Source organism: Primulina tabacum, chromosome 6, assembly GCF_025594145.1.
Source record: "Primulina tabacum isolate GXHZ01 chromosome 6, ASM2559414v2, whole genome shotgun sequence".
Lineage (NCBI taxonomy): Eukaryota > Viridiplantae > Streptophyta > Magnoliopsida > Lamiales > Gesneriaceae > Primulina > Primulina tabacum.
Window position 1 is genome coordinate 3,961,049 of NC_134555.1, and position 17,711 is coordinate 3,978,759.

The window sequence follows — 17,711 nt, forward strand, 5'->3', positions numbered from 1 at the left end:
TTACAAGATTTATTTACCAGAACAATAATTAAAGCATAGAATGCGGAACTAACGATAAGGAGCACGGTAACACACCTGTCATGAGTTGATGCCTATGCAGAATAGCATTATGTAGAAACCAGAAAAAAGCCAAATGCACAAATGGATTATCCACCATCATCAACAGAGTTATGATAGGCAAATATTTCAAATTCATCAAAAATCCAACATCCACGAATATTTACGAGCCTATCAAATTTTCAAAATACCAAAATAAACAGTTTGTAAGGTTAAACAGAAGGCAAGCACAATTTCCAGAGCTTGGCCATCTTTACCTGCAGCAAAATAGAATGTTTTCGAAGGTTGGAAATATAAGACTATGGATCTAGATATGGGTGATAGCAAATTACAGACAGAAAAAACAGTTGTAGAGTTGAAAAACCAGCAATGATATTTATAAATCCTCACTCACACTTGCGTATCTAGGGTCATAGCATTGCAAGGGCATACTAAAAATTTCTAAGAGTCAGGAGTTTGTAATTTTTCAAACTGGGTGTTTCTGAATTTACACCATAAACACGACATGCGCCCATCTAAGACCATTTTACCCAAATAACTCAATCGATTTTGGGATATGCTTAAGTTGCCTGCCCCACAAGGTGAGAAAAATGTTTGAGAACAGGAGGATTAGAGTTATTAAGTAAACCTATAATATTAAGGAACTGCCCCTCAATGGATGTAAAGTTGAAAGACACAAGTGTAGTAAGGTGCATTAATTCCAGTTGAACTCGTTGAACTTTCATCTCTTAGCATGCCGGCATATTTTGCATGTTGTCTTTCTCACACATGTATACCACCATGCTAAATATGTTGCTAATCACAATGGAATCACATTGGTCATCATATTCAGATGTACAGAAGATGACACATTATAACCCAAGCCCTTAAAAAGTACAAAAGACAGATGCATGGTATCTGAAGTTACCTCTAGGCGTCATGACCACCCTCCTTTGCTACTTCCGTCAGCCCAAGAGCTACTAGCTGCAGCTTTGCCCCAAGAATCTGATGGCCCTTTGTTCTGATCAGAATCTTTAGTCTGCCCTCCATCGCTAGCTTTTGGCCGATTCCAGTTTCCAAATGAGCTAGCATTATCTTGGGCGGTTTCCCTGGAGCCAGCTACGTCTTTACCCCATGAATCTGATGTTTCTCTGTCCTTGGTATATTCTTTAGTTTTATTTTCATTACTAGGTTCCACTTTGCTCCATCTCGAGGACTCATTTTGTGAGGCAGTTTCCCAAGAAGCTGATACAGCTTTGCCCCATGAGCCAGATTGTCCTCCACCTTTGTTAGATTCCTTTGATTGCCAAGTATCCATTTCAGAGTTATCAGATGGTTTATTCCATTGGGTTGATGGATTCAAATTTGTTCCCTGATTGCTTTCCTTATCTCCCCAGTTCCGACTACCCCTGCTTCCACTACCTTTCCATCCCTCGGAATCATCGTTTGAACCTCTATTCCAGCTGTAGGGCTTTTCCTCACGCAGATCACCTCCAGAGTTATTCCAATCACCCCGTCCTCTGCCTCTAAAACCACCACGACCACAAAACCCTCCCTTTCTGTCAGATCTCCCTCTACCTCCAATGCCACCCCTGTCAGAACCCCATCTGCTTTCAAAGCCGCCATGATCTGAATCACCTCTACCTCCAAAACCACCACGACCTGATCCACCTCTACCGCTGAAACCACCACGATCACCTCTTCCTCCGCGACCTCTCCAATTTCCACCTCTTCCCCCGTCGCCTGTGTCATCTAGATTATTGCTCCTATCAGTACCATTTCCAGAGTTCCAATTGCTTTTGCCACTCCAAGAAGAGCCCTGGTTACCACCAGTATCAGGTGTTTCACCTTTCAGCCAATTACTTTGGCCCCATCCAATAGATGATCCTCCATCAGCATTCTTTTCGCTCTTCCATGAACAAACTTGCGCAACTTGCCCACCTTGCGCATCATTTGCTTTGTCTTGGGAAACCGAAGTCCACACCAAGTTATTCTCCTCAGAGACTTCATAAGAACCCCTGTTGCCTTTTTTGCTCCAATCAGATGACTGACCATCAAAGGAAGTGTTTTCAGTGGTCCACGAAGGCTTATTATTTTCATTTGGTTTTCTTTCTTTGTTCCAACCATCTACATTTCCAGTGGACGTTTTTCCCCAATCAGATGAGCCAGAATTTTTGGAAACATTTGGCATGTTCCAACCACTGGGCTTATCATCCTCATTTTGTTTTGAGCTACTCCATTCATTTCCACCAGCAGATCCTTCATTTGGCTTGCTCCACGATGGTCCTTCATCATGCTTGTTCGACAAAGATGTGCCATCCTGCTTGCCCCACAAAGATTTACTATCCTGCTTCCACGATGATCCACCATCAACACCAACAGGCTTGGGTTTATTCCAACTGTCGGCCTGCCCTTTTTCAGTAGCAATTCCACCCACCATTTTAGTATCCCAGTTTTTAGTTTGACTGTCACTTGTGTTAGCACTGCCCGAATTAACCCAGTCCCCAGCAGAAATACCGATATGGACACTGTTTCCAACAGAAGCAGACTTATCATTCCATTTTTCTGACAAATTCCACTGAGAATGCTCCTGGTTTTTCTCAGAAAGACCTTCCAGTTCAGAATCTCTGCCTTTACCCCAAGCAGGCCCACTCTTTCCCCAGCCTCCCACACCATCTTTTTTAGTATCATCCTGGTTTTGCCATTTACTTTCATCTGCAACAGCAGAGTCCCGCAATGCAAACTTTATCTTTCTTCCAGGTACTTGCTTCTGGTTTATTAAGTTCTCGACTTGCATCACCCCATCCCCCACTCTGTCTATCTGATGAAACATCAGATTGGCCCCAAGATACCTTAATTCCACAGTTATCTCCAGCAGTGCTCCACTTCTCAGAAGCTTTCCCCCAAGATTCGTTTTTCTCTGCATTGTCAGAGTTATCAAGAGGTGGTTCAACTGATTTGCCCCAGCTATCAGAAGTACCACCACTAACAGCAGTAGTAGCTAGCTTCCATCCACTACCAGTTCCCCAACCATCAATTGGCCCAGCATTAGGAACTGTTTTCTCACCAACTGAGACTGCGCCCCATGATGAATTTTGATTTGAAGTCGCTTTGATCTGCCAACCAGAATCTTCTGCAAGACATTTTATTGCAAGAAAAATTAACCAAAAAAAATGATAATCAGAGGCTCGTACAAGAAACATGAATGCATTTTCCATCAGGATTGTATTCAGATTACCCTCAGTTAGAAACAAAATCTTCAAGGAAAGTAAAAACAACTACTTAAAGAAAGTTTAACCAAATAAATTAAGGCTGACATTAACTATCACTGCAGCTTCTGAAGACTAAAAGTGTCAAACACCAGTCTCGACAATCTAAGCTGATGGATGAAGCAATTACAGATTAACTTTTTTTTAACCCAACTTTTGTTACTTTTATAAAATTAGAATTGGATTATCCTTTTGAAAAAAGAAATGGCTATAAAAGCTCCAGAGCCGCAAGGATGGCATGTACCAAATGAACATGTATTGAAACTGGTGTATCTTCTATGTAAACTTTTTTTCCGCAAAAGGGACAGATGGAGTGTTCACGGATAAACTACCTCTAGTTAGCAATTTAAACTGTATCCAATTTTTAGGATATGAAGATGCACAACACATACCTTTCATGGCATCACCAGCTACAGGATCAACAGGACCAGATTCATTTGGAAGCTGCAAATACTTCTCAGTTCATCAACATTACTCGTGCACGAGAACAAACAGATGTTCTCCCATAACAAAACAGAATACCCTATAATCAAAACTAACCGAGAAGCTTGATGTTGGCAAAGACGACCAAGAAGACCGGCAAATATAAGCACACCATATCGTATGTCAGCAAGGGAAACCAACAATAACTCCAAACGCAAATGTGGAGGCAGTTTTTCTCTCAGTCATTTTCAATACAAGAAGCAATTCCCTATAGGCTATAGGTATTACATCTTCCATTTCATTAGCTAAATGGGGATCTTCTCACGACAATTCGATAAAGGTTGATAAAAGCATCTGTCTACAATTAATCAATCTGCAGTTTCGATAATTTAAGAAAGGACCACTCACAAATTATAATCTCAAGTCAAAAACGTTTTTGAGAACGAGACAGGTTCAAATTCTCAACACCATGATGATAAAAATATTCCAGAAAATTGAAGTTCAACCAAAATTGATAATGAGCATCAGTTAAGAGTTCAACCTTTCATTAGATCCACCTGCATTCCAAGTGTTAACCTCTGTTGACAATGTGGCCCCATCCATCCAGCCTTCAAACATCATACATGTTTTTTTCAATGGAACAGATATGTGAAAAAGATTGTAAATTAGACATGAAGGTGGATGCAAAATAAAGTGATTCAAACCATAAAAGGCACATTACCACTTGCGCCATCATGTGTTTCAAGGAAATCAAAAGGTTTTACATCCTCCCTGTAGAGCACAAAAAAGTTTTTCACAGACTATAGAAAACCAAACCAAAATTGAGAATCGCGTCAATTATTTTCAACTCAGAAGCAGTATGCTGCCTTACCCCTGGGAGATGGCTGGATTTCTTCCGCGAACCTCAGATAAATGCTCACTTTTCACTGCAACATTACAAGAGGTGTTTTAATAAAAATAATGATAAAGATCAATATTGCTTCATCATACCCGTTAAAATCTTTTTTTGCGAGTCCAGCTTCACAGTGACATCAGAACGACGAACAGCCAATACTCGACAAAGGTAACCCTTTAAAGGGCCAACTCTGATTCTTAATGATTGGCCAACAGAGAACATTCCATTTTCCTGGCGTTTATCTACATTGAAAAAACACATTTGACAGCTTAAAAGAAGTAGTAGTAGCTTCAAATGAGTCCAACGTCAGATTTTGAAATTTAAAACATACAGTTGCATTTATCATCCTTCTCTTGCCAAGATTTGCTTGGAGATAAAGGAGATTTTGGTGACGATGGTAAATCCATAAAGCTTGAAGACCCAGGTTCACTACCCTGAAACCAAGTCAAATTTTGACGGTAAGGGAGACCAGTATTCTGTCAAAACAAGAAAAGAAGTTAAAATTCCTGCTTTTTACAATTGAATACAGACAAACCTTTGCATTTGATGCAACGCCAGAAGAATTGACTTTCTCACATAGCTGTCCTTTAATGCAGATATAACCATCATTCTCCTGTTCACTTTCATCACACAAAAACAATATCCCTTTGTATATCTTTTTAACAATCCCTTGTTTATCCTACAATGCCAATTTAATATGCACTTAAGCATATTAGCCTTTCAAAACTTAAATACAATATAAAAATTGAATTTTCTAATAACAAGTTTAATGCCAGACCTTTAATGGACCTTCTAAAACCCGGACACAGTCGTTAATTGATACCGTGTTTGAGTGGTGGTCTATGACAGTGAATAATTTCTTATCAAACGATGCTCTTTTCAGGTCACTTTGTTTAATGGTGATCACCGATGGTCCTTCTGAGCCTTCTTTAATGACCTGAAACAAAGGAAAAGGAACAAAGGCAGAGTGGATCGACATATATAAACAGTTCAACCAGCTATAGTTTTATGAAGTGTAAAATGGTTATACCTTGACATTATCACCCTTCTCCGAGCCAATGACAACACCAAAATCCCTCCGCCTGGCACACAGGTCAGGATTGTAAAAATGATTTTAAATAAACCACAAATGCAAAAGGTAGATATAAATAAGTCCTAAAACATGATAACAACAAGAGACCCACCCAAAAAAAACCAGATCATGCATAAAACTTGTTCCAACATCAGAGCTAGAAGAACCCTTTGATTTCCCATCAGAGCTAGACGGACCTTTTGATTTCCCATCAGAGCTAGACGGACCCTTTGATTTCCCACCCCCTTTGTCTTGTTTTACATCTTGAACTAGCTGTTTCTTTTTTTCACCAAAAAGTTGAGAAAGCCACTGTACATCAGTAGATTCATCCTTTTTTGAACTCTCAAATTTCAAGAGCTCGACTTCAGTAGGAACTACACCCCAATAATTTAATGAGTCCATGGGTATTTTTTTGTACAAATAACCATCCTTCAGCATCATCCCATCAAGAAACTCAAACATCTCATTAGTATCACGGTCCCGGCGATATTGGATAAGAGGGCGGAACTCCCTGCATTTGTAACATGTTAAAGACTAAACCGTAAACACAGTGCAATAAATTATTGAACACCAACTTACTCAAGTTCACTAGAGCTGATCAGTCTTTGTGCCGGAATGGCAGTCCTCTTAGCAGGAATGCCTCCACCCTACACATGCATACAAGGCGAATATGACAGATATATTTACTAACATCATAAAAAAATGTGATTCATACGTGAACAACTTTGTGTAGTTGCAGGATGGACTATGGAGTAGCTAATCTCTTGGTCTAGTACGAATTTTACTGAGGAAAATGAATAGTAAGCGGAAAACTCATACTAGGCAATAAGTGAATTCAATTACTAGTCTACCGCCACCGCCACCAAAAGAAAGAAATGAAAAAAGTGATCAACATATTATCAGCACACAAAGTTGTAATGCAGCAGCCAGTTGAAATGAAGATTCAATGCCATGTCTGACATAACATAACCAGTTAGTTAGATCATGTAACAGAGTAGGCTGTTAAAAATCAAATAATCGCTCTCTTATTTCAACTAAATAAAAGAAGATGATGAGGCACAAAATATAACCTTCGTCCAGCCATCAAAACCAACTCCTGCAGGGAATATTAAAAAGGACAGAAGAAAAACGGGCTACAAATTCAGATAAGTTTAATCTTCATAAAAATCCCGGAAACAGTCGAAAGGTGGTAAATATAGTTCCAAACTTTCAATGTATGCTAATCCTAAGAATTAACAAATTTCGAATTGAAAAACATTAAATTCATCATCTTGAAAGTGAAAATTTCTTTCAAAAAGTAGAATAAAAAGGGTAAAGTCGTGTAAACATTAAAAAATATGCAGAAAGAATCAACTTACAAATTTTCCAGCCATTGCTTTCAAATCAATTCTTGGAATCAGCTTTGCAGTCACCTTTTTCCGAGAATCATTCACAGCTACAACCTAGAATAATCATTGAAACGTCACACAAGATTTTCGGAGAAATGATAACAAGGATTGCTGATAGCATGTTGGAAAGATGCACACCAAGATAAGGAACCAAGAGAATTTAACCATTTCAGTACAGGAACAAATACGTACCATAGCAAGATCACCTTTGTATTTCCCACTCTTTACACGGGCCCACATGCCCTTAGAAATTCCACAAGACTTGTTCCTCACAGACAACAGCTGAGACATTTCACTGTTCGGAAGAGGTGCTGACTTAGTTGAATATATGGTGCAAAGCCCTTTGCATGCCTATAGTTTCATAAACAAATGGATCAGCACTTACTCAATCCCAACCCTGAGCCAACAACAAGACGTTCAAGTAAAATGAGTGCAGAAAGAGTAGGAAGAGCACCTCATAGATATCAGATTGCTTGTCAGCTTCAATAAATATGAAGCCCTTTATATGATCAGGTGCAAATGCAGAAATTATCTGCAGCTTATTTCCCAAACATTTCAAATCCACATATTTCTGCATAAGACAGAATGCAGAATACCTCTCGCGGTCGACCTATGAGAAATTTGTTTGTAATAAATTTGAAGGAAGAAAAAGGAAGTGGCACATAAAAAACTTCAAAATGCTGAATTAGCATGTCCCACAAGTTTATAAAATATACCATGCATTTGACTTTCCAGATTGTTGGATCCTTGGTAGATGGCACATACATGTTCCCCTCTAATCTCTTGCGATCGTAAGTGTCTTCTGCATGAGTAACAAAACCAGCACCGGGTTTATATCGATCTTCCATCATTCTTTCAAACTCTTCCTCACTCATCACCTCCTCTTTAGGAATGAAAGAAACGGGCTGGACTTTCTCGGATTCATTCTTGTTATTGGACTTTTGTGCGAATTCATCTTCAAACAAATCTGTTCCAAATTGAGACAAATCGGTGAGTATTTTGAATAGGAAAAACAATGCCTGATACAAGAAGAAAAAATATCTTGATCACGATTTTATTTCAGATACGCGCATCCAAGTCTTTTAATTAAGCCCATACAGAGAACCAACCCAGCTATTAGCTAGCTTCCTAAGGAGTGCAAGTGAGTTTACAAAATATGGTTTAGTTGATACTTGATAGATTTGGATATCAGACATTATAATTTGGAAAAAGAAACTTAAAGGACAAAAGTTGGAGGCAGAAAAATGCAAGCACGCTGGGTAAATTGGCGAGAATTGACTCAAGCAGTTTATTGAAAGCCACCAAAGATTCATGCGTACTTCCCAGAAGTTAAATGCATATAAAGCTAAATTTAATTGGAAAAATAGTTCTGTTGGAAAATCGTCAAATAAATGTAGGTGCAAAATAATTTCCTCACAACTTCAAGAATGGACACATTTGAAAAAATGCAAACAAAAACCATCTTGTCAAAGCGCCTAATAGCACATAGGCATATACCCAAAAGGAAGTCCACATGAGAGAACAGCGGAAAATTGAAAAACCACACTTCAATCATTAAAAATCTTAATACCCAAAACAATTTCAAATTACAGAAAAAAATGACGGACCCTCGAGCACAATGTCGCAAGCCAAAAAAAATTCCAATCAATCACACAAAAAACAATTCTAAACTAGAATCAACACAAACAAAAACTCCCAAAAAACTCTAAACTTAACGCTTATTCTAAAATAAAACCCACAAAAAAAAATTAGAACGCAGACATAGCCACAGGATGACAGGAAACAGGATTGCACAGATCTTAGTTTTTTTTCTTTTGACAAATAATTACCGTAATCGAACATCTCGTCGTCGTCATCGCAGTCATCGCTATCCATGTCGACCTCGTATGACGCATCATCAAAGAATTTCAACGCTCCGCTTCGGTTCTTCCTTTTCCGTCCAGTTTTATCATCGTCTGCTCCGCCGCTCAATTTCCTCTTCCCCTTCCCACCACTGTCACTCACTTTCTCCTTACCTTTGGCTGACACCATTGCAATTTCTCAAAATTTCTTCAATTTTCGGGGGATTCCTCACTACTAACAGACGCAATGCAGCAGCATTTCGCACTTTTGTTGGAGAAAATTGGCGTGGAAATTTGATTTGATACTAGTTACATCGCGCGTGGATACATGTTTTTTTTTATCAATTATTCTAAAATGAAATTCAATAAATCAAGGAAAGATTAAATTTATATTTAAATTATTAAAATAAAAAAATAAAAAATGTGTGTTCAAATTTAAAAAAAAACAAAAAATAAAAGTGTAATATTAATATTATATAAAGATAAAATTAGAAAAAAAAATTGATTACGGTCATATCTTCATCTTTAATAAAATAGATATTGAATATTCAAGTTATTTTAGTCTTATATCATCGTGTGAAATTGGATTAATCAACAATTTTTATTATTTTTTTTGTTTTGGGTGTGAAGCAGTGCCCAACCAAAATACCCAACAAGCATTAGCTCAGGTTTTTTCGGAAAACTCTATATCGAAATCAAATTTGAAAATTTAAACTTAATAAATCAAAAATAAGAAAAATTAGTGAGAAAAAAAGTTATTTTGTAAAATAAATACAATATGTGCAAATGAAACAATTGTTTAACCTAATTGATTAATTTTAGTTTTCTAATTGTTAATTACGGTTAAATTAAAAACAATCTTCGGAAATTAGTATATATTGAAAAGTATAAATAAATTATATTATTCTAAATATAGTTTTTTTTTAACATATATTATGAATTTTATAATTTTCTTATGTGTAGTATTTAATCTACAATAATATTTGATTATCAGGTAAATTAACTATTAAAGTGATTATATAAACAAATTGGATTAATTATATAATTATTTTGTAATGTCCCTGGCGTCTCAACATGTGTATTCATTTAATTTATAATGCGAAAAAAACTTCAACATTAATCTTACAATTATTCACATGAGATGTTATTTTTAAAGATAACTTATATCCAACTAAAAGAAAATGCTTATCTTTTAAAACTAATGGAAAGTGGTTCTAAAACAACACGTCGTGTATATTTCTCTCTCATATCCCATTTATTTATCCGCGCACATACATGATCAAAACATAGCGAATTTAAAGACTCAACAAACATATTGAAGTACTATCAAATACGTAATAAAACTTGTAAAATATGCATAGGACAAGGGACTATATGAAACACTTTTTACTTCAATTTACGCGAATACATATATTGCAAACGTGATAACACTCAATGATGCATAAAAAATTTACTTACACACACGTCTGTGCCCCTTGACCCACACAACACCTTTTTTCCGTCCAAATCCATGTACGAAGACGCAGAAAATTGTTTCTATGGCAAGTGATTGCACAGACGCGCAAGCGCTCCCGATCGAGCCCTTCGCTCCTTCGCATGACTCACACACACGAAATGAATAAACACCATGAAACAACTCTCAATAATATCAAAACCACTCTATAGATACTAAATTAATCTACTTTCAAATCATTGCTCTCAAACTTGGACTTATGGCTCACACGTAATGACATCGTTTCACTTACTCGAATCAAAATACGTTGTTAATTGAAAATATAGTTTATCGCGCAATAACACATCGTATCATAAATATGCTTGCATCTCTAATCAAAATAATACATAAAATTGGATGATATATACGTCATTAGGGGATAATCCGGACTTTGAGAATCACGAATCTAGCCTTCATGGCAAAAAACAACTCCAAAATCTTCTTGAATTTGAGGATGTAGTTTTCGAAAACCTAGAAGCTGAGGGGAGAGAGGCGTGAACACTGAATGAAGAAAAGTGTTGTCTTCTTTTTGTTTCTTTTACTTTTATTACTTGTTTAACTTAGGATTTTGGAAACTCACTCATTGGTCTAATTAAAATAACGTAAAAATTTGTGTGAGACGGTCTTCCGAGTCGTATTTTGTGAGACAGATCTCTTATTTGGGTCATCCATGAAAAAAGTATTACTTTTTATTGTGAATATCAGTAAGATTGACCCGTCTCATAGATAAAGATTCGTGAGACCGTCTCACAAGAGACCTACTTTTAAAAAAAAAAGACATATTTTTTCCATTGTTAAAATCCCAAAAATTCAATAAAATAAATTGAAATGTGTATAATTTTTTTCTTATTTGGCTAGTTTCTTTTCTCTTCCTCTGTGTCATCCTCGATGCCTGAAAACATCAAAACAAGTTCTCTGTGTATCGTATACATTCATAAATAAATATTTAATCACCTATATTTATATTTAATCAAATAATTCATTTAAATTCTCTTGTGAGCGGGTTAGTGGATGTTGGATATTACAATTCCTATGATATAATTAATTATTTGTTACTTTAAAATCGTATAAATATTAAAATAATTATTTATATTTTTAGAGCATTACGTGTAAATTTAATATGTACATATATTAATAACTTTTAAATAGATGTTTGATAGGAAAAAAATTTATTATAATCGAATAATGCGAAATATTCTGAAACTATTATTTTTATAGGAACGTTTGAAAATTTACTTTCAAAAAAAAGTGTGAGTTAAAACATTTGGCTATGCTAAACCTTATGACTATAAAAACCCATAATTTTAAAAAATAACAATGATAATAAGAAGAAGTAATAACAACAATAATAATGTGATCTTAATTTTTTAATTTAACTATTCTTCATTTAAATATATATGGTTTTATATATAATTAAGTACGTATTAATTATTATTATTACAACATATAATATTGTTTCCATAAAAAAATGTCTTTACTTTTTAAACTTCTTGTAATTATGAAAGAGATCGATGAGGCTTTGGTTAAGATTGAGGCTTGAACTTAATTTAATCCCAGAAACTAGCTCAAGTTGGAGTATTGTTCAAGTCTACATATGCAACTCACAGAAACTCTATCTAACCTATGTATGACAACTTAGCACATCCTCCGACGCGTCCCAAGAATGAACAACTGAAGCATGAAGGACATTAACGGGTGTCACAACTATTAGTAGTAGTTAAACACAAAACGATGGACCTGAACTCTGATATCATGTTAAGATTAAGACTTAAATTTAAATCAATCCCAAAAATTAGCTCAAATGGAAGATTGTCAAAGTTTATATATGCAACTCTCATGAACTATATCCAACCGATGCGAGACATGTTAACAGTTGTAACTTATTTTATCCGAGAAAGCTATTAAAATATAATTGTGACAAAGTAACCAATTTAGTCGCATGTTTTTCTTTTGACATTATTTACTTTCGCATATTCATTGTCGTTATTACTAAAAATTACCCACTTCACAAAAAAAAATGAAAAATTAACAAATATTTTTGTAATCAGATTACGTCCACGTCTAAATACGGTCATTTACATTGGTTAAAAGATGTAAGGTCTGCGCTTCGGAGCGCAACAGATTTAAGAAACAATGCGCTTGTGTGCGCTTTACTTTGTAGCGCTAAGCGCTCGATTGTGCTCTTCATAGAAGTCGCGCAACATTTTTTTAAAAAAAGTTTCTGGCAGACTAAAATCGCACTTTGCATAAAAAATAAAATAAAATATTTGAAGCCCTGAAACCATCGTATTGTTGTCTCGCTTTTCTCACTGCCTTCGTCACTCACTGTCTCACCTCCGTCGTCTCGTCGTCCACTCTGTCCTATCTTCCATGTCGTGTTCCTCTCCTCTTTGCTGTCCAAAATTGGTAAAACAATAATTTATGAATTTTAGTACAAAAATAACTTTTATTTTTGTTTTTTGTTTTAATATGTAATTATTATTGATTTTCGGCTTTAATCATGTCAAATACAACAATTCTATCTAATCGAAAAAATATTACTAGAAATTATGCAATAATTTCAAATCTTAAGAAATCAAATATTGTATGTTGTTGTAAAATAACAAATTGTGAGATTTATCGTAACAAACTATATTTAGTAGGGACAACAAATGTGAAGCTTGTCTGAAATGTTCATAACATTTTAAAAAATAATATAAAGAGTTCATATAAAAATAGTAATTTGAATAATTAAATAGATGATATTCATGATTTAGAAGAAGACGATGATGTAAATTATCTTCAAACTAAAATGAAATGGAAATAATCAATATCTGATTCAAGTATCTCTCCTATGATACATAGTAAAAAATGTAAGCAAACTAGACATATTGATCTTTATCCAATATCCGATTCAATTATCTCTCCTATGATGCATAGCAAAAAATGTAAGCAAACCAGACAAATTGATCTTTATTTTACGAAAGACGTTGATTAAATTGCCAAACAAAGACTTTGAAAATAAAAGTCTATTCGATGAAAATAAAAAGACTCTGTAGTTGATAAATTTGCCACATTGATGTATGATGTTGGAATTCCTTTTCATGTTGTTAAATATGATTTTCTTGAGCATTGTATTAATGATATTGAGAGTTATGGATTGAGAATGAAATCTCCGTCATATCATGAAGTTATGGTTAAGTACGAACTTGCTTTTAAAATCCCATGAAAAATATCATGCTAAATATAAATGCACAATCATGACAGATGAGTAAACGGATAAAAAGAGTAAGACTCTTATAAATTTTATTTGGTTTTTTATTTTTATTATATTATTAGTGAGCTTTATAACGATACAATTATGTTAAAATTATTTAACACAAATTTTAGTCCAATTAAATGTACCTACCTCCGCATAAATTAATTTTTCTGTAAGTTCCAAAATTATATAACTTGCATAAGTATTTTAATTATAATCATTATACTTTTATGATTAAATAAAATGTTCACTCAACTTCTATCAAATGTGAATTACTATTTTTTCTTAATTACAATATCTCATTTCTTAATTCGTTTGAAAACCCAAAATTTAAATTGCACCGTCCAAACAAGTCCAAAATGAAATTCTGGTTTTGTTATAAAAAAATATATTCATGGTTTTCGTTTAATTTGGATTGGTTTGATTGGGTTTGAAATTTCATAAAACATACATAATGTGGTTTGATTCAATATTACTTAAAATCAAATCAAACTGTAGTTGAACACCCCTAATAATTACATATACCTTCCATAGTTACAAAAATATCAAATTATAGCCCTCAAGGAGTCCGAGGTGGTGAGCACTTGACATGAATTCGATTATCTTTATCAACACCTTCTCAAGCGAGCTTGTCTAATATGATTTACCTAATTAACGTGGTCTACAAGCTAATGCGTTAGTTCAAGGATTTACCCAGTGCATATCGAAAGATAGGAACAACGGATTCTCACGTGATAAAAAAATAACTATATTTAAATGTTATATTTACCGGTTCAAGATTGATGAAAAATAGTAAATAAATCCACATAATTGTTGGTTGATAGATGTAAATAACTCGAAATTAATTATAGGTAGCCCAATAAAAATAATTATTTATATTCTTACCAAATCACACACACAAAACCCAACCTTATCCAATACTTGATAAAACTCGTTTGCATTCTTGGTAAACAAAAAGTCATTCTGAGTGGCCACGTAACAATGGAGAAATAGTCTTCGTCCACGCCACTTTGAAAGAGACGGGGGGGGGGGGGGGGGGGGGGGGGGGGGGGGGCGAACCGCGACGAAGGAATCAACAAAGCTTCACAGAGATGAGCCCAAAAACAATACAAAGACAGGGGAGAAAGGGAAATAGAATCTGGCCATTTTCAAAAAATGAGAACAATATGCGACCAAAACCAAGAAAAAGACACCATTTTTGGTTCCTGCCCTACTTTTGTACTTTCCATCCAGTCTATAAATAGGCCCTCTCCCCGTTTTCAAAACTTTCTCTCTTCTATTTTCAGTTGGCCTCCTCCTCTACAAAAAAGGTATCTCTTTTAACTTTCTTTATGGTTTTGGTTTATTTTTTAATGTTGCTGTGTATTTCCGTTGTTTTCTTTTATGAGTTTAGTAATACTGCTATGGCTTTAGTTATATAAGTGTGGGCTCAAAAGCAGGGTGTGCTGGAACAAAAAAAAAAGTGAATTTTTTTGCCAAAGTTTTCAAAAAATACAAAATTCTCTCCAATATATGTTGAATGGTCCTGCCCGGGCAAAGGGATGTAATCCTGTAAATTGTGGGAGAACAGAAAGGGGCTCTAGTGGGTTTTTTATTTGGGGGTCAATATTTGTATCGTGTTCTTGAATTTCATTTGTTTAGATCAAGGTTTTATAATGCCACAGCTTGAGGTAGAGCACATGGTGTAATTCATGTGCCAGTTGCATTCCAAGAATTGAATGTGTCCGGATTTTTGGCTCGGATAAATCATGGTGTATCCCTAGTCCTTATCAGGATCATAAAGCCATGCATATTTTCGAAAAAAGAGCAGAATACTTGGTTTGAACTCCTGTAACATTTTTGTGAAATCAATGTTTACTCTGCCATCTGATTTTTCCCCTTGATCATAAATCATGCCTCAGCCCTTGAATACTGTCAAGTTTGGGTCTCTGGAGTTTATATTACAGTTAAAAGGAAGTGTGTGTTGAGGAGGATTATCTTTTTCGACCACCCGATTCCTATATGGTGTCATTCATGAAATGCTTTAGTCAGCTCATGCATGTTTCGTGATGTAAGTGATCAAAGGTCGAAGGGCGATGGTTATTGAATTGAGACGTGATGGAAATCGATACAAAAATTTCACACTTCAATGAAGAGAGGCCTAAGGGAAACTGTGCTCGTGTGAACGAGCCAAATACGCCAGTTGACATTGGTGCAAACACTTCTGTATTCGTCAATCAAGGTGAGTCGTTCCATACACTTTTTACCTGTTAAAAACATGGTAAACAACTGAATATGAAGAGATCTGAACAGTCAGGATATTAAGATTTTAAATTGTCAGATTTAGTCGTCTAGGATGTTCAAGGCCACCTGTTCATAGTGGAACTCATTTAATTCTCTGAATTTTTTAAATTTATTTCTTTTGTCAAACAATAGCTATCTCCTGGTCGAGCTTGTGTGCAAGCATGCATGTTTCCTACCAAGGCCTTTATTATTACATGTATGGGATGGAGTTATGGCCCTTCCCACATTATATGATTCGGCTAGAGGGAATTACTTTTCGAATGTTTGTGCTCTTTGGCATCTTTCATCATTTTGATTTGGGTTTTTTTCCCGGTAAACAATAGATATTGTACTTTTCTTGGGAACACAAATTTACTTATATTTTGTAGGGTAGATGGTATGATAGTTTCGTTTTGAAGAATGTTTGATGCCTAAAAACTAAGAAATGGTTGGTAATAGATGTATGATACGGGCAATAATGTTATGTAGGCGCAACTAAATGGAACGAAAGCAGAAAAAAGTGGGTTGGAGATCAATCCCAGAAACCTGCGAAGGCACCAAAAGATCCAATTTTAAGGTAATGTGAATACTTGTGTTTCAACACTAAATCTATATAGACTTTTTCTGTTCAGACAATTCAGGACTTCTTGGTCGTAAGTATATGACTGGTTTTTAAACTTTTTATCATTCAAGAATTCTGATTATAATGTTATACATCCTACAACTAACTAGTTTGGAACTCAAGCTTGTATGCTGCATTGTTGATTTTTATTAACAGGTTTGAGTTGGGTGACAACCAACTCTCATGGAAACATTCACTTTCAAATCTTTGTTCATGATGCCAGTTTACAGTTTCAAACTGGTTGGAGTCGGATAAAAGATCTTCAGTTTTGGTAAATTGACACTCTTTCTCCATTGCTTCTTGCTCTTGCAGCTGGTCCCTGACCTATGATGATCTGCTCTCGACCAACGACCCTTTCTCAGAGCCAATCCCTTTACCCGTAAGTTATCTTCATTCGAATATCACAAAATATTCACAACAAAAGTGCCACTTGGTCCTTAATCAATCAAGAAAATAAGATTTTATATTCTACGTTCCTTGAATCGACAATAACTTCAATTGTCATTGAAGCATTCATCTAAAATGCGATTATCATTGCCCCCCGCGACCGTCATTCTGGGAACATGGCAGTGCATGAAATAGAGTTTTGATGGACTTTGCAGGAGATGGTTGATTTTCTGGTCGATATTTGGCATGATGAAGGGCTTTTTGATTAAGGCAAAACACAACCATATAAATTCTCTCAATGTGGTGACATTATTCTACAGTACAGCAGATGTAATCTACATATTACTTAGATGAAGTAGTTTAATATATACTCAATACATTATTTCGCGCAAAATTTGAAATATTTTTGTTTCTAATATTTTGTGAAATCAGAAATATAACCGAATTCGATGTAAAAATATTTAGAGATTATATTTTTAAAAAACTTAAATAGTAAGTAGTAACTACTCTTGGTGAATTTTTTTTCCCAATTTCGAATTTTTCCTAAATATTCTAACTTTAATTCATATAATTTGTTCTTGAACTTATATAAGTAAGGAGGAAAAAAGTCTTTTTTCTAAGATCTTATCATATCTAAATATTTATATTTATTTAGAATTGTTATTGGTTTATGTATTTATTTAATTTAATAAATTGTGCTCGAATTTTCACTTTTTATAATTTATAAAAATGAATCTTGATTAAATCTTATGTTATTTTTTTTATATTTAATTTGTAAAATATTAT

At 34.9% G+C, this 17,711-nt stretch overlaps 2 protein-coding genes across 5 annotated transcripts; one reads left to right on the forward strand and one right to left on the reverse strand.

The window, feature by feature from the left end:
- Positions 1-31: 31 nt before the first annotated feature.
- LOC142548833 (uncharacterized) lies at positions 32-9,233 on the reverse strand. Its single transcript, XM_075657401.1, is given in 20 exon segments — positions 32-314; positions 965-2,785; positions 2,787-3,169; positions 3,698-3,749; positions 3,846-3,880; positions 4,268-4,336; positions 4,450-4,499; positions 4,600-4,654; positions 4,719-4,865; positions 4,955-5,057; positions 5,159-5,302; positions 5,402-5,560; positions 5,654-5,705; positions 5,808-6,206; positions 6,275-6,342; positions 7,054-7,137; positions 7,276-7,434; positions 7,538-7,693; positions 7,800-8,050; positions 8,913-9,233. Coding segments are annotated over 19 exon segments (4,380 nt in total). The 5' UTR covers positions 9,115-9,233; the 3' UTR covers positions 32-314; positions 965-973.
- Positions 9,234-14,749: 5,516 nt separating this feature from the next.
- LOC142548834 (uncharacterized) lies at positions 14,750-17,398 on the forward strand. Of its 4 annotated transcripts, none has more exons than XM_075657403.1 (5): positions 14,750-14,964; positions 15,556-15,875; positions 16,406-16,493; positions 16,851-16,917; positions 17,141-17,398. In XM_075657403.1, the coding sequence occupies exons 2-5, from the start codon at positions 15,752-15,754 to the stop codon at positions 17,192-17,194; spliced, it is 333 nt and encodes a 110-aa protein (XP_075513518.1). In that variant the 5' UTR covers positions 14,750-14,964; positions 15,556-15,751; the 3' UTR covers positions 17,195-17,398. The 4 variants fall into 4 exon arrangements, with proteins under 4 accessions (XP_075513518.1, XP_075513519.1, XP_075513520.1 ...); XM_075657404.1 differs by having other exon boundaries at positions 15,710-15,875; XM_075657405.1 differs by having other exon boundaries at positions 14,750-14,960; positions 15,707-15,875.
- The last annotated feature ends 313 nt before the right edge of the window (positions 17,399-17,711 follow it).